The sequence below is a fragment of the Polypterus senegalus genome, chromosome 1 (assembly GCF_016835505.1).
Source record: "Polypterus senegalus isolate Bchr_013 chromosome 1, ASM1683550v1, whole genome shotgun sequence".
NCBI lineage: Eukaryota > Metazoa > Chordata > Cladistia > Polypteriformes > Polypteridae > Polypterus > Polypterus senegalus.
The window spans coordinates 216869805-216895272 of record NC_053154.1 but is presented as its reverse complement, the minus strand read 5'-3'; the positions used below and the strand labels follow the sequence as shown (position 1 = coordinate 216895272).

Below are 25468 nucleotides of genomic sequence, written 5' to 3'. Positions count from 1 at the left end.
AGACTTCAAGCTGTGATTGCTTCCAAAGGGTCTTCTTTAAAGTACTCAGTACATAGAAAGAGATGACAGAATTACAACTGTTGATTGCATTCCTTAAATGCATAGTTACAAAAAGTATGTGATTAGTTACATTTTTGATGTCCTTACAGGTTAGTGATAAACAGAACCCTTGGAGTCAGGATTCTGCTACACTGCATTATATTGCTTCTTTTATTAATACTTAGCCTTGTGCTAAAGTAGCTGCAGGGACTGCATCAAAAATCAAGAGGCTTTAATTAAAATGCTTTCTAAGAATGCTAAAGCAAAAGCTAACAGTTAATAAGAAAAAAATTCATTCAATTCAATTAACATATAATCAAAGAGTGAAAATCAAAAATCATATTTATCAGTAAAAATCAACTTTCACACTCATCAATATTCATGAGTAGGTTGGAGCCTTGAACCAAAACACATAATGGTGTGTATACAAAAAGCTGCTAATCCGGTTTTAGAACAAAGTGAAACTGAACCATTAGTTGAAGCAACTAATAGTGATAACATATACACAGACTGATTCATACAGCACTGTACAACTGAACCACCCTGATACAACTGTTGAATTTAATTGTGTGAAGCTTCAGTATGGCAAAAAGCAAAATGATTGCAATCAAATGGAAGAACAAGAAAGACACTAGCCTCCTAAGCACTGTTTACAATGCAGCAACTGTCAATGTTTTTGCCAGGGAAAATGTGAATGTCTCTAGGCCTTATGCTGTGGTATGCTACAATAACACAATCATATATATCAGGCGCTGACATTCTACCCTATCATGTGCAAGCAGCAGGAGTAATATTAGAAGAAGCAAATGCAGAGAAACACACTTCTACTGTCCTGATTGCAATACCGGACTTGGTGTAGGTGACTGTTTCAAAATATTTCACATAAAGTATGTGTAATAAATCTGCACCAGCACAGCAGTGGACAGTAGAGATACCCTTCCTACTGTGTTTATTTTGACGTTTTGGTATTAACAAGTTTCTGTTAAACATGTAACGTTTTTCTTGTTGAAAAAAATCTGTATTTTTGTGTAGTTTCTTTCAGGGAAACATAATCCTAAGGAGGCTACTAAACCCTAACTGCTACATTCTGGTGTCTTCAGGTTCTTTTTCTTCACTTAGTTGTGATACTGTCTTACATCACTCTTAGCTTTTCTGTTACCTGAGTGGCACCTTAGGTTGCTCCTTCAGAATACATGATATGAAAGGATAAATCAGAAGTTAAAATTGTCTCAAAAACAAATAATCACATACTAAAAGCTTTTAAATTATGAATTCACAAACTCGAACAAATGCATGCACTGATGCCAGCCTCAATAATGTAGCAGCAATGGCATCATGTAACGTGACTTTCTGAGCAATCCATGTCCCCCCTAATTACAAGACACCATGTTATAGCAAGGAGTATACAAAATGGCAGCATCTGCTATAGCATAAAATGGCACTGTAGTAATTTTAATATATGATACTTAAATAAAATAAAATAAGTCTAAATGTAGAACAAAAATGAAAGTGAAATTAAGTTTATGTGCATCAGTACCTCATAAAAATGAATAAAAGGTAGTAAAATTTGCAAAATATTGACATTTATCACAGAATCTAGCACAGAACTCTTCTGTATTATACAGCAAAGTCTTAGTCTAAGTGTGAATGTCTCATTAATGATCAGGTGTAGATGTAGCTGGTTAGATGTAAGGAGCGAGTATGTGCAGGCTGAAAATGGGGAATTCAAAATCGCTTTATCTGTTCATTGCATTGTCAGTCTTGTGAATTAATTCAACTAGCTTGACTTTATCTTTCTAGAGGCACTTTGCTTCCCTGGACCGAAAGAAGAATGGAAAATTAAGCCGGAGGGACTTGAGGAAAATCCTCTACCGCCATATGCCATTGGAGCATTGTGCTACCAGCTTCTTCAAGTAAGGATTATAGTTAATAAGATATGCCTGGAAGGAGTGTAAAAGTGTGTGTTCAGTTGAAAATAATTTAAAATAATATTATTTTCGACTTTGAAGGAGTGTCAAAGATTGAATTTGTCGCAGTTTTTTAAGCATACACTTAAGAAATTATACTTATTTTTAGATGGTTCAAGAGGTAATTCATCCTATGTCTTCTTGTGTAAACCTTTAAGTAAATCACCTTACAAAAAGATATATTTTGGTCACCTGGGGGGCTGCTGACACAAGTTCTTCAGTCACAAACTGTTTTTTATTGTGTGAAATGCTTACAAGGCAAAAGTGTCCCACACCACAAACAACACTCTTTGCTATCAGCACTCTGTCTCTCTCCTCCATTCCTTACAGCAAGCTTCGTCCTCCTCCTCCCGACTCTGGCTCCTAGATTGAAGCGGGGCTGCTCTTTTTATGTTAAACCTGGGAGCACTTCCAGTGTCCAGAAACTGTGGCTCGGAAAAACACAGGAGGATGGAGTCTGACAAAGTAGGGCTAGCTAGTCAGCAATCAGCAATCCCTAGCGGCACCCATGGACCCCAATAGGGTTGAGCTGACAAACTCGAATTCCCAATGTCCTGTGGGAATCCATGTTGATATTACAACCCACGAAGGTTGCCACCTAGCATTCTGGAGGAGACGTGCAAACTGTGGTCATCCCAGCCAGGCAAGGTTTCTAGTACAGTTCCAGCAAGGTTGCTATGGAATCCATTACTATATATATATATATATATATATATTGTAATAATTATACGCCAAAGACATCATAAAGGTTTGGGGCAGCCACCCATATATTGTTTTTCCCAGCTGCAAAAGGGTTTGTTGTATAATAAATCTCCAGTGCATTTCACAGAGTCCAAAATAGAACTGGCTATAGTAGCCCAAGATGGAGGCTTTTAAGGCCTGGAGAGGAACTGATGTCATCGAAATGGGCGGAACCGGAAGTGATGTCAGCAAAGGGGCCGGCTTTGGAAGCGATGTCAGAAAAGGGGCCAGCTTTGGAGGTGACATCAGCAAAGGGGCCGGCTTTGGAAGCGATATCAACAAAGGGTTGGCTTCGGAGGTGACATCAGCAAAGGGGCCGGCTTTGGAAGCGATGTCAGAAAAGGGGCCGGCTTTGGAAGCGATGTCAGAAAAGGGGCCGGCTTCGGAGGTGACATCTTCTGAGGCGCCAGAACCTTTCAGGATTTCCCAGGAAAGGTTTGTAGGGAACTGAGAAAGACAGTCAGCGCACTCCGCCACCCCCTGGTCAGATGTTTCATTACACTTACTCAGGCCCTTTAGCTGCCTCCTACTCGCACGCGTGTGACAATATATATATATATTAAAAATAAACACTGTAAACAGATAAAGAGTTGGTGCACTACAAGTTACTCCGTTCAATGTCCGGTGATGTAACTGATGAATAAATGGCTAAACAAACTTAGTATAATCGTCATCACTGACATATGGGCTTCTCACAGCCCATTAAAGAAAACTTTAATTACTTACTAAAGTAATACTTACTAAAGTTTACTTACTAAAACTGTCATTTATCTGGTCCAGACTGACCCTGGATTGCCTTTGTAGGTTGAACTTGCAGTGGAGAAAATGGAACAGGCAAAGCTGACAAGTTGAGCAAATGAAAAATGTGTTAAAGACTGTGTCACACCTGAATTCTTCACTATAAACATCTGCCAGACCCAAAACCATGTAAAATGCCCAACACTCACTTATTTACATAAATATAAGCAAATATAGTTATATTCCAGCACTAAAGGCACAACATACAATGATTCTATGCAGAACATTGAGTTATTTCCATACTTTTCTCATTATGGTCATTATGGTGTATCATTTTTGCTGTTTAATACAATACAAATGAAAATATTGATATTGTTAAAAGATTTTGCTTGTCAGTTTATGACATTAGTTTTTATTATGTTTTCCTTACAGGTCTTGTGATATGAATGGAAACAAGAAAATCACACTTAATGAGTGGACCAAATGCTTGGTGGACAGATCTGAGAACTGGTATCAGGACTTGATGTGTAAGTCATCTTTATTTCCTGTATCAGGCTAATTGTAAGGACTTTGTTTTAATAGAGTATAAGATGTCTGGGGTCAGAATCATTCTAAAATAATAATGTGTGAACTGCGCCTTTAAATTATGACCATTTTTTTAAATGTGTGGAGCAGGAGTGGGGAAAAAATATGGTAGGCTATGTAGGTATAGAGTGGATATGAAAGGCATGCATAAGCTCAAAAAACAATGGTGAAGGCTTTCTTATTCAAAAAGCTTAGAAAAAGAGAGGGGAACAGAAAAAAAATCTGGCTCACAAAAAAAACAATAATGTTTCTCATATTAAAGAATTTATTTGCAAAATATCTTCCGGATAAAAAGCAAAACAGATATTGCAAGAAAAATAAAGCCAGTCACTATCTAATGCGCGAAAGTCCAAAAAACTCAGCCAAAGTTCCTAATAACCACAAATGAGAACCAAAACAGCACAAGAAATAATAATCTTAAATCCGTCCATTATCCAACCCGCTATATCCACATACAGGGTCACGGGGGTCTGCTGGAGCCAATCCCAGCCAACAAGGTAGGAAACAATCCCCAGGCAGGGCGCCAGCCCACCTCAGGACGCACACACACACCCACACACCAAGCACACACACACACACGGAACAATTTAGAATTGCCAATGCACCAATGCACCATGTCTTTGGACTGTGGGAGGAAACCCACGCAAACACGGGGAGAACATGCAAACTCCACGCAGGGAGGACCCGGGAAGCAAACCCGGGTCCCCTAACTGCGAGGCAGCAGCGCTACCCATTGCACCACCGTGCCACCCTAATCTTAAATTCAATGTCCAAAATCAAAGGAAGTATAAACTAATGTATCAATGAGGAAATAATCCCACACAGCCCAATGTAAAAGCTCGAGGGCTTTCTCAGAGGTGCAGCGTCAGGGGGACCCTGCTATCTGTGGTTGTATTTAAACTGCATTAAATACATATCAAATACGTATCAAAGGGAACAAGAATTCACATTAAACAATATATTAATAAAGAAACAATAGGTGACAAAGACAAAAACACAATGACACTTATTAAATACTTTTCACTTAACTGTAAAAACACACATAGCACAACTGTAATAGAAATGCTGCCTTAAAGTTTATGACATAACATAATGTAATATTCTCCGACTGACTACTGTATATATATGCACATGTCAGGAATCAACAATTGACAGAATACCCAGTCTATGGCAGCCTCACTCTCACTCATGCTGGAGGTAAGCTATGCATCTTGAAAGATGTGAACAGAAAAGCAACATTTTAGGAGGGAAGCCCAGTAGACAATGTGCAGACTAAGCATGGATAACAACTTAGCTTAAGATTCAGATCTACAATTCTGGATCATTGAGGCATCAGTGCAACTCACTGAACCATCATGACACCCATAACCCATAATTAAATAAACTGCAATAGTGACTCCCCTAAACTGACCCCGGCATGGCCGATAATGCTACATTTGGGGAACTAAATTCCTCTTTGCTTTTCTATATTTTTGAACCATCTTATAAAATGAAGTTGACTAGATACTATACATATACTTTTGAAATAATTCCCCCTACAGAGATTGTTATCCTTTCCAAGGCTTGGTTCCTGCCTTGTGCTCATGTCATCCAGGGCTGCATGGTTTTACTGAAGCATTCGGAAAGCAAAAGAACTGTCAAATAATCTGCAAGAAAAAGTAATTCAATTTTATAAATTAGGAAAAGTTTATAAAACAATATCAGAGAACTTAGTTAACATTGATGGCTATATAAATGCCACATATTATCAGAAAATATTGGAGCAAACTTTGCAGTCATTATCCTGGAACCTGTGGATTGGGGTAGACTTAAACTTTCCAACCTGACAATGATCCAAAACATAAGAAGACCCGTCAGTTGTTGTGGGAGAATAAAGTGAAAGTTTTGGAGTGTCCATCATAGTATCACTGAGCCACTTTGGAGATCTCTCAAACTTGCAACTCATGCACGACAACCAAAGAATTTAGAGGACTTTATTGGCTTTTCGTCATGAAGAATGGGCAGCTTTACCATCTCAGAAGATAAAGGGTCTTACTCACAACTATCATCAAACACTGGAAGCAATTATTGACGTTAAAGGGTGCAACATATGATAGTAATAACTAAGGCTATGCAAACTTTTGAACAAGACCATGCTATTATTACGTTTATTGTTATGATTTTTAAATAATTGTGCTATTCTGTGATGCCTAATAATTTAATTTGAATTTCATTAAAATGAATGTGTTTTGTCTGATCACTCTTGTTTTCTTAAAAAATGTTCCACATCTTACAAATTTTGCCTGAAATATGTAAACTTATGAGCAATAAAACATAGATAGATAGATAGATAGATAGATAGATAGATAGATAGATAGATAGATAGATAGATAGATAGATAGATAGATAGATAGATAGATAGACAGATGAAAGTTAATATATATGATAAAATTGAATTGTCTCTAAAGCTAGTAGGCTGCGTCAATAACCAATGAGCTGTCATGCAGTTTATAACAAATACAATCCACATTATGTTCCTATTTCTTTCATGCACTTGTTTAGCATGTATGTTTAGCAGCCCAGTAGTTCAGTGGTTTTCACTGGAGCTTCAAGGATGTAACATCCTGAGTTGAAATTCTATGCCCTGAAGTCATCTGTATGAGGTCTACACATTCCCCCAGTGTCTGTGTAGGTCTCCTCCTGGTTTTTGGGATCCCCCCAGCATTGCTAAATTTATGAAATTTCAGTTAACTGGCAGTTTTAAATTGGCAAAATGGTGCTCTGACTACTGCATTCTCTTGTCTTGTGCCCAGTGTTGCTGGGATAGGCTCTGGCTCCTTATGACTCTGAACTGGATTAAACAGGTTTGAGAATGCACATGTACTGCATATTACAGATGCATTGATATGAAGGCAACCAACAATGGTAAATAAAGAATAACAATGGTTTTAGTGCTATTCAACCTATGAATAAATATTAGAATGGGATATGCGGATAATTACTGTTACCCATCTGCTGTATGTTTATATTGATATTTTAATTGTAATGACTTGTGGCTATAAAGTATCAAAGCATGCAGCATGAAAATCAACCAAAATGTTTCTTCACACGGATGCTCTTCAGTGCCAATATTCAACCTTTCAGCCCAATTTCTTAAACTACTTCATATACAGTACATGCGGTCCAGTATGTTAGTCAATTGTTCACATTGATGGAAACTTGATTAAAGTTGTAACAGTCTAGCAGAAGTTCAGATGTGTGCTAAGTTAGATGATCTAATGTTCTTTGAATTTTATGGAAAAAGAAATCACAGGAGACTACCAGATGGACCAACTGAGATTCCTCTTTCCTATAAAAAATATCAAATGTATTTTCATAGTTAACCTTAAAGACTGTCTGTCTGTAATCACAAAGTATAATGCTTGTTTTCACATGTATAACATTTTTGCTTTTTCTGTCTCTCTCATATTCAGCGGTGAAAATGGGCTCCAAATCAATATGCCCTCAGAATGAAATCCTCCACTGAAACTGGAAACACATGAAATGCTGTCATCTTCCTTCAAACCCATCTGTATTTATAGTATAAAATCTACATACCTGAAAGGAATTCAATAGAACATTAGAAAGAAGTCTTCCATCAGATGAGCACTTGCCAACATTAGAAGGAAAAACATGGACTATTTATATTGTAACCAAATATGTATCCACTCATTGTACCCCGGTCTCTTTTTTCAGGCTCATTGCCCACCAGGAACACAAGACTAGTTGAGATGAAGTAGCACTTCTATAGCCTGGGCAGCTGGCAACATTGTTACAGTACATGATGTTCTCATGCATAAAGAATATATCAGATATAAATGTTGAAAAATGTGTATTGTTCAGCTAGAATGCAAATGTTATGCAGTCCTTGGTGGACACAATGCAAGCAGCAAGTGACCAATCCATGCATTATGACTACAAACATTTATGGATGGATGAGAATTTGCTTAAATTAAAAACTACATTTACTAAAACGTATGCTTCGGATATTATACTGTATTGCATGGGTGGTCTGGAGGGCCACAGTGACTGCAAGTTTTTTATTCCAATCCTTTTTTCCTAATATGAAAGTATTTAGTGTTCAAGCAGCATTTTGGAGCTTCATTTTAGCTAACTCGCTTGTTAGGGTTCTCATCCCTTAATTTCTTCTTTTAACTTTAAACAGCACCAGACGTGTTAATGAATTGCTTCTTGTTTGCTTTACCTGCTGCCAATTAACAATGAGATGCAAATGACAATGGAGCCAACAGCTTACCATTTAACTTGGTCCCAATTTCATCCATGTGTGTCTTTCATGAAGGTTCTGTTTTGACTATATCCCTAAAAAGAAAATTTGGAAGACAAAGTGCAGGACTGAGAATTAATTAATTTGTTCACAGCTAAATCCTTGGAAAGCAAAGAATCAACATCTACATATTTAAAATGCAAAGTTGACTCACTGACACACAGATTCACTCACTCATCAGTATAAACACTATTTCCCATTTAGCTAAAAAAGCAAAAATTTGGCAGGACGATCATCTAGGGCAGTATGTATCCACTAAGAAAGGAAATTTTGATATATGAATGTTTAGGGGTAAACTTCCCCCACAATACAAAAATGAAAATACCTATAAATCTCAAAAATGTCTTGATAGATTTGATTAAAATTTGGTGACATTGTAGAAAAAAGAAAATTAGCCGACACTTGTCTTTTTATTTGTTGTCTAATAATGCTCTAGAAAGGGATACCTTCTAATGCACAGTATCCCGCAGTTCGTCACAGCTCTGACAACACTCATAGGAGAAATGAAATTTAATGCAAAGTTTGTTCAAGCTGAAAGAAGACACATTTAGCAAGTGTTTTCCATGCACATAGTCAATTTCATGCAACAGATCCAGTAAGAAAGGTATTTAATATCTGCCAACCTTAATCTTATCTGCAACCCTATGCAAATACCAAATAAGCCATTGGGCTGCTCTGGGTGATTTCGTTAGTGCTCACAAAGTTTAAACAAGAGCATCAATAAAAGTGCCATCAAAAGTAGCTACGGCTGTGTTTTTTTTTTTTTCCATTCCCTCAACCACTTTGGGATAACAATTTCATTGTCTTGCTGGATTACAGCTTTTATCTTAGACAGCAATGTTTGTCAACGTTTAGGGACCTAGTTTTACCTTTTTAAGCTCATTGATGACCCACAGACAGCATTTGAAGAGTGGGGGAGCTTCCCCCTTCAAGAACTGAGTGCGATTAGAAGAGTGAGGGGTCCCCTTGATAAAATGATTGCAGTTAGAAATGGGGAAAAATATCTCACAGTGCTGTCGATCACTTTAGGGGACTGGGAGGGGGATGACTCAAGTGACAATAAATCTGAAATAACAATACATGTTTTTATCACTGCATAGTCTTGCATTTTTGAATAGACTGACATTTTTGTCTACTTGTATATCATCATTAAGATCCAATACTTTTCAACAATCAGCATTAGGTGCTTTCTGAAGTTAAAGCAACAAAGAAGAAAAAATAAAACACTGTAAAGTAATCGATAGAGCCAAGCCATGATTGAACAGAATGAAGTGTGATTGTTTTCTATAGCTGATGGAGATGCTGTTTTACAGAATATGATAAGAAGAGAACAAGACTATGCTTTAGAGTGAGTAAAAATAATTAGTAACGTTTGTTTTTTATGTTGGCAGACATTTATTCAAACCCACTGTATACTGAGGTGGTACTAATTTTTGACTTTGAAGCTAATGGAGAGTTGAGAGTTTTAGCAGATTTACCTTTGATTGAATCATCTTTAAGTTACCTATCCAAACATCCAAATACTGCTTTAATATGGAGTTCTGCTGCGGTCTTTTTCATGCCAATACCACAAGGACTGTAGGTACCATGTTCAACAGTAAGCAGCTCAAGCGGACTAATAATATTAGAACCTGGTAAAGAAAAAATACAAATACTGTGCACACAAAAGAACTTAGTTATTTGCATATTACTTCTGACAAATCCGATTAACCAGTAACACTATAACTGAGGCCCAATGACTTAGAAAATGTCCTGGGTGATGCTGGGTAACACAGCTACTCCATAATTTCAAAATGATATGACAAAGCCTAATGAAAGCACTAACAAGCCATACAACTAAATAATAATTTAATTTTATGGATTATTGTCTAATTAAGCAGATGGTTTGGTACAAAAGTCTGAAGCCATTGCAGCCCTTCAGAACCAAATTTAAGGTTCGCTTGCTTTATTTCTTAAACATTTTACAGAAGAAACTGTTCAAAAAAAAAAAAAAGAATCCTCGGCTGTATATTGTTGTTTACCCACCTAACTTTATGTCCAGTAGGGCAAAATAGTACCTGATGTTTGGTTTTATCCAGACTATTAACTTTTTCTATAATAGAATTGTGCTTACAGTAATTGATATTATGGTTTCATTGACAATAGCAACTCAATACTGAACACCCATAAATCTTTAAAAAAACTTAAAATATTATTAATTACAAGCAAGTAAAGTAGAAAGAAAATTTATTAAGCATGCAAAAAGAGACTTTTGCAAAAAGCTGCTCATTAGTTTATTGTCAATTTGCATTATATTTTCAAAATATAACAACACAAAGGCACAAAATTCTCAAACCCACAAAATCCCATGTTCTTCTTTTATCTACACAGGTTTTTCTCTGGGTATTCTGGCTTTCCTTTCACCCCCTCAAAAATGTACACATTAGGTTAGTTGGCCATTGTAAATACTCCTTTTGTGAGTATGTGGCCTACAGTGGACTGGTGTCCTGTCCATGAGTTTTAAACCTACCCTGTACCATAGAGCTTCAGGGACCTACAACCCTGAACTGAGTTAAACTCATTTAAAACATGATTATATCATATGATCTGTTTAACGTAGGGGAAGGTTAGGCCAGTTTGTAACTGGAAGTTTACCTTTAATTCTGCTGCAACAAATAAAATCCGGTGGCCATTACTATTTTCACACTTATCAAATGTGACGTCAAGCAATAAGTCATTTTGACAATTAAATCTTTGAATCATTGACTATTAAGTACCCTTTTTCAGAAGAGTATGGAGGCATTTCTCTTGGAGTCAAGGTCAGATCTGTGCCAAAGGTGGTTCTGGCTTTGAGGCTTCCTGAAAGGCTTTTACACCCACACTTTCTACTGACCAATGCTATTGTAAAGATACACAAAGTAGACAGAAAAAGGTCTGGGGAACCTCCCCCTATATTGTACAGTGTACAAAGCAAAACAACTCAACGTTTCAACAAATGGTTCCAGGGCAATGTCTGGTTCCGTGTCCAAAACAGGGATTAACTAAACACAAAAGGAGTTGGGCTTTTATAATAGCCAGGGAGGATGAGGTGGGGTCCAATAATTGAGGCTGGAAGTGACCTCAGTAGGAGGTGTGGTTGTGCAAGGAAAGCAGGAAGTATTCTATGTTGTTTTTTCTTTGGGGGATCTGTAGGAGAAGGAGAGGAAAGGTTAGTGCACTTCAAAAAAAATTTTCTACCCTCGGTTAAGCCCTTAGCTTGCCTACCAAGCGCACGTTTGTGAGACTATATATGGATTAGTACCAATTCAGCACATTCAGTGAGCTATTTGCAGGTTCTACTGGCCAATGCTATATATGGATTATGCTCCCTTTCCACAAGCACATTTTTTCATTATCTTCAAACAGTTCAGCTACTTCAAGTCTTTTAGTCTCTGCCAAAAAGACTTCTCTGATTGGCTTCAATTAGGAAATGTATGATAAACATAAGTATTTTAAACCAAACTATGCTCACAAATCACCGTTTCACAGTTATTTTTCCACACTGCTTACAGAGATGAACTTTCAAACCTTCTAAAGAAGCCAACTAGCCAGGTTAAGTACTTAATCCATACAGATATAACATTAAGACAAGATGGCCTTGTGTGGGAGTGCGTGTGAATGTGTCCTATGATGGACTGGCATCTCATTCAGGGCTGGTTCATACCTTGTGCTCAACACTGCCCCTCAGAAATGTTTGTATGCATATAATTCTGCATCCTGGTGGACAAAGCCATTGTAATTAAGTTAATGTAAAGTCACCCTCCCTGCATGTCCCTTTTTTCTTTTCAAGTGTACAGCAATGCTGCATTCCATTTATCTCAGATGTCAGAGTTGGGGATGATGTCACATGTCCACAGGTAGAAGTTGGACATTACTGTGTGCACGACTGATTTAATGAGACACAAATAGACAGAAGTGCTAATAAACGATATAATACATCAGCTTTTGCTAAAATTTGCAGTGTATGGTGCCATTTTGAATTGACATCATAATCTGAAGTCGGACAAACTTGGGTTTGACTTACTTAATTTCTGAGTTGCATTCCAGTCCAGCTTCCCACTTCAGAATGCAGCACAAGTGTTTCAGCAGTTCCTATCTGACTATTCAGACATAATGGCATTTTTTAAAAAAAAAAGTATACCATTCTGTGTATCTTTCAAGTCTGTTTTGCACACATTGTGAACCATAGGGGGCGCTCTCGCTTCCTTGAACCCCTGTCCACGACTCCAGACACCAGGTAAAAGTCCTCAAGTTGACTTTATTTTGTCGCCACAGTGCACAAAGCACACTCTCCACCACAATACTCATATAAATCACCAATACAATCAATAAATAACCCTCCAGTTCCCAGACGCGTTGCCACCCTTCCACCCAGCTCAGCTCATTGTCTGGGAGTTCCCATAGTCCTTTTATACTCCCTGACCCGGAGGTGTTTCTGCCCAACAGTCCACAAGTCCTTATTCCTTCCGGGTCAGGGTAAATAATCCTTTTCTTCAACCCGGAAGTCCGTCGCTCTTCCTATGACGAACCTCCGGGTCACAGGGCACGAAGAAGCCCTCGGTCCTCCCTGCAGCTCCCTCCTGTGGCCCCCACGGCATCCAGCAGGGCTTTGCATAAAAACTCCATTGTCCATGATGCCCTGCTGGTCTTCTGGGGACCTCCATGCTGCAAGGAGGGCTCCACCTGGCGGCTTGGGGGTATTGGCCGGGATAAATGGCCGGCCATCCTTCACAACATGTAATGAGCTCGGTATTAATACACTAACACATATTGCAAATTGTTTATCTCATACTACCATAGTATACTCACAATTGGATTTTGCAGGTGGCACACGCTCCTTTAAAAACAGATTCCTTTATCTTATAGCTTTTTTTGTTGTCCCAGAAACACACACACCTCAAACAGATGATCAAGAAGAAAACGTTCAAACACTAAACAGAAAAACATTCACAATTGGATTGAGGTTTAAGGCCCAATTAACTTCTTTAAGAAAGTATCTGTTAAGGAACAGGAAGACAATATACAGTATAATTAGCACAAGAGTCTCGGGTACAACAGGATCAAGGGCATGTTTCTTGACTGACTAAAGTCTTAGTTCTTTAGCTGAGTCTACATGGTTTTGGCAGAAAGTCCTAAGGCTGGAAGGCATAATACATTCCAAGAAGGTACCACACATTTGCTAAACCAGCACAGTGCAATAGCTACCCTTTTATTATCATAGTTCAAATATTACCCAAATTCACCCAATAAATGATTTACTTCTCACAGATGTCCACACTCCCTTCAGTTTCTTTTGATAACCATAATATTTTTTCCAAGTTCTTAATTGTATAAAAGATTTTGTGCTTGACCTATGTCTCCCTCTTGTTTGTAGTCCAATTTGTAGATATTTACATTTGAAAGCGTCTTGTGTTACTGTTCATATAGTGTCTGATATACTGTAATTTTATATGCGTTATTAATTGCAAGCTAAATCTATGTGTTGTAAAAATAAACAAAATGAACATAAAGACTTTTGGAGTCCAATGTGAGATACACCTGTAAGGTGAGTTGTGGGCGCGCTAGCACATCACCAGTGATGACCATTAGTCTGGTCATATAGGAGAGTATTAGAGATGCTTCCATCTGGTCATAAATTTGGTGTGGTGCTTGTGCAAGGAGACAGCTGTTTTGTGGGAGAATGGAATCAGAAGATGGTACAGAGAAGTTAGAATTCATGCAGAGACTGTAAACGGGAAGGCTATAATTAAATAAACAAAGCTCAAGATGTGTAGCCAGAATTATAGTCAAACAATGGAATGGTAGTTCATAAGCCAAAAAGGATATACAAGACATAAATCAGACAGGATTCAAAACTACCAATATAAAATGGAGAAAATGTTTTTTGTTCATGAATCTAGTCTTGGACAATCACGAAAGTGCAGCACCACCTTTTCAAATACTGTACTAGTGAAGTCAAAATGTCTGCATCCCAGCAACAGGGCTTCACCACCTAGCAATGAGTCTCCAACATGAAGGCCTACCTAAGGAAAACAAGATAGCACCACAGGAGGACATGAATCATATTTAACAAGGATAAAATCAAAAGGTAACAAAAAAGAATATTATCACCAGTTGCCTTGGCCTCAGAAGCCTTGAAAACCACACTCCAATAATTTTGGAGGCTAAGTGTACTTCAAGCAAGGATGTCAGTGACAGAAATGTAAAGGACTGGGAAAGGGTTGAAGTATGCACATAGTTAGGAAAACAGGAATGATTTAGTAACCAAAAAGACGGATCTGAGAGATGCAAAAGCCAAAACCTAAGCCAAGGACCATAAGTCAAATGTCCATGTGGTCATAAACAGAAAAATTCAACTACAAAGGAAAATACAGAAAGATCTTTGATTTTAGAAATTCAGGCAATGTTCAGGTTCAGGTGTAACAGAGGTTTAAATACTGTTGCGGTTAGCTACTTCAGAACGATGCGACTTCCGGTAAACAACCCATACCGACCCATGATTATGTCTAAAAATGACAAATAATTTATTGATAACTAAAATAATTATAGTGCTTTATTTAAAATGAGAATGAAATATTAATCCCTGTGGCGAGAGGAACTTAGGAAGCCTTAAGTAAGATACCAAGAAAAAGCTGGAAAGAAATGATCATGACACTTGGAATGAATACTGTGAGGTCAGTTTAAAGTAGTTTTCTATTTCTAGATCTTTGACTTTCTGTAACATCAACACCACACTTCATCTTTTCTCCTTTAGTTTAGTGCCTACAAGTTCAGCTGATTGATCACTGTGTATGCAATTACAGCAAAATATCACATAAATGTCTGCATACAACCATAAATCAGAGTGGCAAACTAGTTATTGATTATATGAGGGTAAACAAAAAGTAATTGCAATTTGAAAATAACGCAGTAATCAAAATGGATAAAAGTTGACACAAAACAACATGTTTGCAGTGGCTTATTGGTAGTTTAAACGTGCACAGTATAGTGCTCTGCAATTAGTGTAGTTGAAGCCAATGTTAAATAAACATTGATGTTCCATATCTATAGATATAGACACCCCTACGACACTGGATCCGGTGGAGCAGCCATGGGATGCACGCTACGTCCCCCGGAACACTTGGTAGCAGCCCCCCTGGGTTGTATTGAGGCCACAATGGTGGAACACTGAAGCTCATCCCTGTTGGGCTCCATGGCCACCGCCCGGGGGAGCTGCAAGGCTTAATGAGCCCTTCTGGGTGGGAGCGCAGCCACACCCAGAAGTGCAGCTAGAAGTAGGTCAACGAGCACCTGCAGCACTTCTGGGTGGGCTATAAAAGGAGCCTGCCTGCACTACTCAGGGTGCCAGAGTTGGGAGGAGGACAACTGCCCAGGGAGAAGTGGAAGAAAGAAGAGTGTGGTGTTTTTATTTGTGAGTTGGGACTGTGTTGTGCCTGTGGGGTTCATGGGGAAGACGTGCCCCACAGGTGAAGAAAAATAAATATTTTGTTTATTTGCCTCTGGTGTCAGTAAGTGTCAGGTCTGCGCCAACCAAGCGCCTTTATCACACTAGATAGATAGATAAAGACAAGTATAAAAGTGGTCAGGAGGCAAGTAAGGCTCCTTTAGAATGATAGAGTCTGGCTTTACAGGAACAAGCTTGAGTGAGGCCAGACAAGAGAGGTTCAGACACACGAAGATACAGAGGAAAGGTGTTGAAGGTACTGTACATGTTAAGGCAAGAGATATCAAATATTTGTATTTTAATCTATTACTTGTCTATGATGGGTAATGTGGATCAGACATCCATGCATCTCAGCCTGACACAGTAGCTAATTCCATCCTTTTTATTTTTTGATTGACTAGGGAAGGTGTCCTCTAATAACTTAGATCCCTTCACATGTGCAACGCAAACTGGGCAGGAGATGCTGATTGAGTAGCCATACTCATGTCCTTGAGCATTACATTTGATGGAAAGCCTGAACTTCAAGACATTTATATAATACTAGGGGACATACCCCCTGCTCACATTGCTCGCTAACCCCCCTTGCCTGCACTTTATGTGCCAACCACTTCGCATCTCTGCCGCTTGTGTTGTGAAGAGGGGTGCTGGATGCACCCCAAGGAGATGTGGTTGCTCTTCCGAAACCCCCTCTTAAACTATGATACAATTGGAAACAAATAAATGCTTTTTTTTACATCCTCTTTGCTCGATCAGCTGCTGGCTTGCTGCTGCTGCCGTGCCTCATGGTCTGCTTCGAACATTTAAAAGCCTGTACAGCAGCTGTCTTTGTCATCTACTCTGTGTCTTTTATTGCTGGCTCCGGGCGTGGTTAAATCTCTTCAAAGTCTTGTCTCGCGGGATGTGAGTTTTTAATATTTTTTAGCTTATAATTTAAAAAGCGGAATAAGAATCTGAAAATCTAACAACTTCACATTAAAGGTCGATAAATTCTGAAAAGAATATGTAGGTTTTAAAATAAGCCCGATTTAAAGCATGACACAAATCGTGACATAAAAATGTCACATAAAATCGTTGCACTTTTATGCTTAGGATTTTATATATAGAGTAGATTTACCTTGAAACACACTGTATGTGTAATGCAAGTAATGAAATTCTAGTTAAGTCAGCAACTGTAATATAATTACAAGAATGATAAAAAAAACTGTAATGCATTACATTACTTCACTACTTCATAATATAATTAGATTACAGTAACATATTATTTTCTACGTTATTACCCCAACTCTAGCCAGGATAGACTACATTCAGTCAAATGACCATTTTTTTCATTTGCATTTTGGTGATGATGTGACTAAATGTCAAGTGTAGTATGTGTTACTGGTTGCCTCATGAACTGCAAATTACTCTCCTGAATGGTTTAATGCTCCTGTGTGTGTTTTAGGACTTCACTGTCTCACTACTCCACACAGAAACAATGGACAAAAGAAAGTCAGTCTCCAATGTGGTCTAAGCAGCTGGCTGATGTTTGCACATCTGACTCCTTAAGCCTGTGTATCACAGCTTAAAAATAATATAACACCTTCATTGTGATTAAACCTACTAATCCTTATGGGATGTTTCTCCAACAAAATGAGTTCAAAATACACTTTCCACTTGTAGAGCTGTTGAAATAATAAGAAAAATCCAATGAAGCATACCAGTTTCTAGTCTTTTGGTAAAAAACAGTGATGTAGCTAGAGTCTTTGAGTCTGCAAACCCCCATCCCACACTTACAAAATAAAACATAATACATATTAAAACAAAAAATACATATGAAAACAATGACAATTTTTACTACATTTTTAATTATTATTTATGATTGAGGTATGTCAATAATGCCCATTCGTTCTTTTTTACTTCTTCCCTCACCTTTTTCTTTTTGTTTTGCTCTCTTCATCTTCAATTTGGAGAATAACAAAATATTAATAACTAGCTGTCCCTTCCCCATGGCTCCGACCACTAATAGTGAAACAGGACAAAGTTTAAAAGTCAATAAACAAACAGGTATTGCTATCTTAGTGGAGGCAAATAATGCTCCAAAACGTGGCCAAAGGTAGAGCGATTCAAATGGAAAGCTGGCGTGTCAGTGAGGAGGGCCCCCCGCCGGCTCCCCACTCCTGACGTCATGCTTCCCCCTCCCCTTGGCCCGCAGCCTCTGTCTCAGATTTGCACGAATAAATTGCTCCTGCAAGTGAACTATGCCACTTAGAGCAATGACAGAAACCGCAAAATCAACTGGAATGTTTAAATAAATTATAGAAAAAAAACACTCTAAATCCGTGAAGTAGTTCTCTCGTGAAAAGCGGACAGACGTTGAAATTTATATGTATAGAGATGAGATTGAAGGGTTCATCTCTTTTCGGTTGGAATAAGTCAATGGAGAGAGTCTTCAGTCGGCAAACTGGTCAAGATTGTCATTTGTAAAATATGACATTGCAACACTTTTTAAACATTGAAAATGGTGTAATTTTTGACATAGATAACACACATTAACTTGCCAAAGTCCTATCAAACAAAATTGTCAAAAAAGGCTAAAAAGTCTAGTACCAAAGTTTATTACAAAATGCCTTCCCTAAAAAAGTGCTGCCCAGGACAAACTGCCCCACCTAGCTACATCGGTGTGAACTGGTTACATTAGTATGCAATTATTCTGTTTGAATGTTATATGAAGAGGCCAGAAATTCTTTCATACAGCTTCTGTTGACATCTGACAGTGACACCATCACCCTACACGCTACAGATAACATTCAAGTGACCTCCTCAAAAAGCAGATCACTCATTGCACACATTATTTACAGGGTTACCTACAAGCTAATGAAATATGTGACCTCTTTCCAAAATTGCTGTGCACAAAACTGTAGCTTGAGAGGAGTGCTAACATTTATACCTGTCAAACCCACACCATGGCTGCACACGCTGCTAATAGTGTTACAGTATGCATTCATCATTCAGTGTCATTTGCACTGTTGTTAACGTCACTGGTGGTTAATCGTCATTGCCACAATACAAAGTAAAGGGGCAATCTCCAAAGAAAAATTCAAATTAATAGGAAAATGACAAAAGAGAGGTAAGAACTTACTGTAAAAATATGCCTTAAACATGAATATTTCTAAATTTCCTATGATTATGAAAATAATAATCTTTTCTAAAAACAAAATAAGAGGAGATGAAAGACCAGCTAATTAAACAGTTAAATTAATTAGAGGTATTGATTGTGAAACTGGTTGAGATTGTAGCCACAGGAGACCCCCAGTATTGGAACTGGAAACTACTGCCTTAGATGTTGGTAAATTTTTCAGTGTTACTTACCTCTTTTTTAGTGGAAAGTTAAAACAATGAGCTTGTCACATTCATGCTGTGAGCTGAACCACTCAGAAAGTGTAGTCAGAAAGCATGAAAGAGTGACATGAAGATATGCTGCCTACCTGTAATGAATGATGCGTGGATTACATGGTACAATGGCTTCAGTAGGACTGAACTGAAGCAAAAACTAGAAGTTAAAGCGTGAGAAAAATGTAATGAAGCTTTTTTTAAATTACAAAGGCAACACATGGGACTAAAAAGAGGCAGAAAATCAGTTTCACCTTTATTATAAGTTAATAGCAAGTCACAAAAAAACAAAATACAACAAAGAAGCACAAATAAGGAAGAGAAAAAGCAGAGGACTTAGCAAAGACAGAATTACACAGTAGCCCCAGAGGACCATATAAGCAGTGGCAGTGTTAGGTTATTGTGCACCCTAGGAAAAGCTTATTACTGCGCCAACCGACTGTTCAGTAGCTAACGCATGTGGCTAGGTTTGCCCGCCGCTTATGATCTGCACCCTAGGCGAATGCCTAATTCACTTAATGGTGGCACCAGTCCTGCATAAATGATATATAAAAACTAGAAATAAAAGGAAGATTATGCATAGTAGTGTCTCGCTGCTTTTCTCACAAATCAGTTGGAGAGCACAGTTCATGAAAGTATAGGCAAGACTTTAGAGCCTAGATGTATGCCTTCTGTTAGTGAACAATAGTTTTATACACTTATTATAAATAAAAAGCTCTCCTTGTATTAGAAAAAAAAATTCAGTTTTGAAAAACTAGTTATTAAAGTATTCAAGCTTATCAATAACTAACATAGTGACTGTATCTATTTTGTCTCTTTCAAAAGGAGGAACTATAGTATTGCATTCATCATATGCAATGTGTACTTATCTCCTGTAGAGGGCACTGTAGATTCTGGAATGTATACAATCTAAATAAACAAAATGAAGAAAAGGGATAGGAATGGTGATGTATTGTTCAATCAACTGAATAATGCATGGTTCTGTGTTTCTCTTTCCAGGCACAAAAATTAGTCTATTTTTTATAACTGGAGAATGTAAATATTTATAACTTCAATGTAAATAGTTTTTGATTTTTAATACATTTGCAAACCTTTCTGTAGAAAAAAGTCAAGCAAAATGACACCTTTTATTGGCTAACTAAAAAGATTACAATATGCAAGCTTTCGAGGCAACTCAGGCCCCTTCTTCACTAAGTTAAAGTGAGTTTTAAATGACAGGGAATAGAAGTGAAATGTATTTTTTGTCATTTTTTTTCCAAATAAAACACACAAACCAGATGCATAATAACTATGTACACCATCCATCCATCCTGATATATCCTATGTACAGGGTCACGGGGGTCTTCTGGAGACAATCCCAGCCAACACAGGCAGGGCACCAGCCCACCGGAGGGCGCATACACACACACACACACACACAGTAGGGACAATTTAGAATCACCAATGCACCTAACCTGCAGGTCTTTGGACTGTGGGAGGAAACCCACGCAGACATGGAGAGAACATGCAAACTCCATGCTGGGAGGACCTGGGAAGCGAGCCCAGGTCTCCTAACTGTGAGGCAGCAGTGCTACCCACTGCGCCACCATGCCGCCCAATATGTGCACTAATTAGCCTAAAATTAAAATTAAACTAATTAAAACCACATGCATAATATTGTGTAGTTCTCCCTTGTACTGGCAAAACAGCTCTGACCCATTGCGACATGGACTCAACAAGACCTCTGCAGGTATCCTGCAGTATCTGACACCAAATTGTTCTTGGACTTCTCAGCTTTTTCTCTGTCTTTTGCAAATGTCAAGTTCACAATCTTGGTGTTATCTTTGACAGTAACCTCTCTTTTGAGAAACAAGTTAATTCTGTAGTCAAGAGCAGCTTTTTCCAGCTTTGTCTATTAGATAAGATCAAGCCTTTTTTATCTTCTATGGATCATGAGAAAGCTACTCATGCTTTTATTTTTTCTCGCCTTGATTGCTGCAACTCTCTGTATTCTGGGATTAGCAAATCCCTGATAAACAGGTTACAGTTGGTCCAGAATGCTGCCGCTTGCTTTCTGGTTGGGGCAAAAAAGTCTGACTCTGTTTCTCCTATTTTAGCTTCTTTACACTGGCTGCCCGTCAGTTTTTAAATTGATTTTAAAATCTTGTTGCTAGTTTTTAAATCTTTACATGGGCTTCCTCTTGCCTATTTATCTGAATTGTGTGTTTTACACCAGCCATGCAGATTGATCTTCTGGTCATTTGTCTCTTGTTGTCGCTCGTACCAAATGTAAAACTAAGGGGGACAGGGCCTTTGCAGCTGCTGCCCCTCGCCTGTGGAACTCTTTACCTCATCATATAAAAGACAATGTAAGACAAAATAAACAAGATTAAAAACCCAATTCTATTCACTTGCATTCCGTGACCTTTAGTAATACTGATGGTTTCCTCATTGTGATTATATATCATTACTTCTATTTATTATTTATTTTTTTATGTTCATATATTTTATTCCTATTTATGTTATTTGTAAGTTTTCTTTTATTCTATTATTGTAAAGCACTTTGGCCACAGCATTCCTATGTTGTTTTAAATGTGCTATATAAATAAATTGACATTGACCGAGAGGTTAGCAGCAGATCCTTTAAGTCCTGACAGTTGCAAAGTGGGGCCTCCATGAATTGGACTTGTTTATTCGGCACATTCCACAGATGCTCGATCAGACAGATCTGGGGAATTTGGGCCAGTTCAACACTTTGATCTCTTTGAAATATTCCTTAAACCATTTCTGAACCATTTTTGCAGTTTGGCAGGGCTGAAAGAGACCACTGAATACCATTGACATGAAGGGGTGTACGTGGTTTGCAACAATCTTTAGGTAGGTGGTTGTGTTGCAGTAGCATCCACATGAATGTCAGGACCCAAGGTTTCCCAGTAGAACAATGTCCAGAGATTCACACTGCCTCTGCTGGTGTGCCTACACTCCATAGTGCATCCTGCTGCCATCTAAGTAAACAACACACGCAAACCCGGTCTTCCACATTATCCAAAAGAAAACATGATTCACCACTTTCTTTCAATGCTCCATGGTCAAGTTCTGACACTCACATGCCCATTGTAGCCTCTTTTGTTGGTGGGCATTGGCCAGCATGGCCTGTCTGAGGCTATGCAGCCCTGTATGCAGTAAGCTGCAATGCACTGTCTGCTCTGTCATCTTTTCTCATTTTTCTTGTGCTGCAACAGATCTTCTGTTAGTTAGGCTAGTTTTTAATCCTGTTGCACATCAATGAGCCTTGGGTGCCCATGACCCTGTCACCAGTTTAACGGTTGTCCTTCCTTGGACCTTTTTTGGTAGGTACTAATCACTGCATACCAGTAAAACTAAACAAGATCTGCCACTTTTGGAGATGCTCAGACCCACTCATCTATCCATCCATCCATTATCCAACCTGCTATATCCAAACTACAGGGTCATGGGGGTCTGCTGGAACCAATCCCAGCCAACAAGGCAGGAAACAAACCTTGGGTAGGATTCCAGCCCACCACAAGGCACACACCACACAATTTAGAATCGCCAATGCACCTAACCTGCATATCTTTGGACAGAAACAGAACATGCAAGCAAACTCCACGCAGGGAGGGCCCGGGACGCGAACCCAGGTTTCCTAACTGTGAGGCAGCAGCGCTACCCACTGCGCCACCATGCCGCCCCCACTCATCTAGCCATCACAATTTAGCCCTTTCAGAGTTGCTTGCTCATTTTTTCAGCTTCAAAAACTGACTGCTCACTTGCTGCCTAATATATCCCATCCAGTGACAGGTGCCATTGTAATGAGATAATCAATGTTATTCATGTCGTCTGTCAGTGGTTTTAATGTTAAGACTGGTGTATGTCTGTATGTTACACAGAAGAAGGAAAAAGTATTACCTTAACAACACAAAAGCATGAGTAATTGTTTGCATCTGTCTACCATTAAAGACATATTGGCTCTGCACAAATTAAATGAGGCTGAAATCATTGATAAGATTCTATATGCATCTTCTCTGCTCTACCCGTGTTTTCTTGGCTTTCTTTGGTGAACCATATGTAGTTGAAAATTAAAACTTTCAATTTAACCATTATTTGTATGTATGTTCACCCATTCAGGTACTGAACTCATGGAACCCAATTGAAGACTATCTAAGAGTTGCAGTCTACCCTGGGGTCATTGGGCACAGGGCAGAAGTCATCCCTGGAAGAAGTAATTATCCATAATAGAGTACACACACACTTGGCCAGTTTAGAATAATTTAACCAGCAATTCTTAAGGATTCAAAGCAAAACTTAAAGTAACAAAAGACAATCTACACAGACACACAGAGTCTGGGCACAGTCCACAAAGACCAAAACTCCTTAAGATTTGATGCAGCAGCACCAACCACCATACCACCCTCTTTGCAAATGTACCTATAGTCCCTGTATTTCGTAAAGAACTTCTTTAATGGGGTCCTGCTACAAGCAATGTTAACAAGGGGTCTCAAGTGCTCATCGTCCTTAAGTAATTCTTTGTTCATACAACTCGATTCCCTCAACTAACGTTAATGATTTCATTTTGTATTCTGTAGCTGCTACTGTTTTTGGATGCCTGCTGAAGTGCTCATTTCACTTCAACAACCAGTTTGATTCACTAACGTAAGAGGCAGAGGGTCTTTTTAGAATGAAAAAAAAAAAGTTTTTTCTTTGTCAAAACTCAGCTGCTGGCTGATATTCAATGGAAATTAATTTATTGACAAATGAGCTTTAAATTGTGTCTTTTCATCAGATAATGATTGCATTTTACACCATATTAATTATTTTGAAGTACATATATTTGAGTTACAAATTATATGATGTGGCTGCCTAACACTGAAAAAAAGTGATGGATCTTTAATATAATATAATATAATATAATATAATATAGGGTGGCACAATGGGTAGTACTGCTGCCTCGCAGTTAGGAGACCCGGGTTCGCTTCCCAGGTCCTCCCTGCATGAAGTTTGCATGTTCTCCCTGTTCCTGCATGGGTTTCCGGTTTCCTCCCACATCCAAAAACATGCAAGTTAGGTCCATTGGTGATCCGATGTTGTCCCTAGTGTGTGTGTGTGTGTGCACCCTGCGGCGGGCTGGTGTTCTGCCTGGGGTTTGTTTCCTGCCTTGCGCACTGTGTTGGCTGGGATTGGCTCCAGCGGACCCCTGTGGCCCTGTAGTTGGGATGTGGCGGGTTGGATAATGGATGGATAATATAATATAATAGTACAGTATGCGGGACAGTATGGTGTGGTAGTGCTGCTGCCTCACAGTAGGCAGACCAGGGTTCATATCATGGGTATTCCATGTGTCAGGTTTGTATGTCTTCCCACATGGGTTTCTCTAGGGTAGTGTTTTCCAACCTTGGCTCTGGGGGCACACTGTAGCTGCAGGTTTTTGTTCCAAACAGCTTATATATATATATATATTGAAATGTACCAAGTAGTTATATGGGAATAATGTATTTTTTTCTTTTTAACAATATTTTCATCTAGATTTTCATTCTACTTTTCTAGGTGTTCTAATTGTTTAATTAATCCATTATTTTCTAATTAGTGGGTTTGACACTACAGTAGTTACAGCCTTTGATTATTCAGTGTTGTTTGCCAGCGTGTCTGCTCTACTCATTTATAATTGTCATTAATAAGATACAACAAAGGGGAAAAAATGCACAGAGAAAGGGCAAAATATAATGAAATCAACAAAAGAGAGTTAAGCATTTAAATCTAGAGCAAAAGCAGAAATATTTATAAATGTCTAAAAATCATGCTGCTATGCTTTTCTGAATGGAGAATATAAGGAAAAAAAAAACAGCTAATTAAATGAGCTCAGTGCTATCAGGTGTTGTCACTGATTAGGAATCTGGTTGGAACAAAAACCTGCAGTCACAGGAAGTCCACAGGATCGAGGTTGGGAAACACAGCTCTAGGGCTTCTGGTTTCCTTCAACAGTTCAAAGACATGCAGGTTAGGAGGACTACCACTGCTAAAACCAAACGAAATATAACCATCCATCCATCCATTTTCCAACCCGCTGAATCCAAACACAGGGTTACCGGGGTCTGCAGAAGCCAATTCCAGCCAACAATCCTGGGCAGGGTGCCAACCCACCACAGGACACACACAAACACACCAAGCACACACTAGGGCCAATTTAGAATCGCCAATCCACCTAACCAGCATGTCTTTGGACTGTGGGAGAAAACCCACACAGACATGGGGAGAACATGCAAACTCCAC

General features: G+C 38.6%; 1 protein-coding gene and 1 long non-coding RNA gene across 4 annotated transcripts in view; one reads left to right on the top strand and one right to left on the bottom strand.

Moving 5' to 3' along the window:
* LOC120539237 (SPARC) overlaps positions 1–9114 on the top strand; it is a 46296-nt gene extending 37182 nt beyond the window's left edge. For all 3 annotated transcript variants that reach the window (XM_039769118.1, XM_039769127.1, XM_039769137.1), the window contains exons 7-9: positions 1840–1952; positions 3918–4012; positions 7523–9114. In XM_039769118.1, the coding sequence (XP_039625052.1) occupies positions 1840–1952; positions 3918–4012; positions 7523–7575 (261 nt within the window). In that variant the 3' untranslated portion in view covers positions 7576–9114. The remainder of the gene's footprint in view (positions 1–1839; positions 1953–3917; positions 4013–7522) is intronic.
* A 1931-nt stretch (positions 9115–11045) lies between these two features.
* The window catches only part of LOC120539224, a 67605-nt gene continuing 53182 nt past the window's right edge, over positions 11046–25468 (bottom strand). Inside the window, exon 3 of the long non-coding RNA XR_005635574.1 lies at positions 11046–11538. This is a non-coding gene — a long non-coding RNA (uncharacterized LOC120539224). The remainder of the gene's footprint in view (positions 11539–25468) is intronic.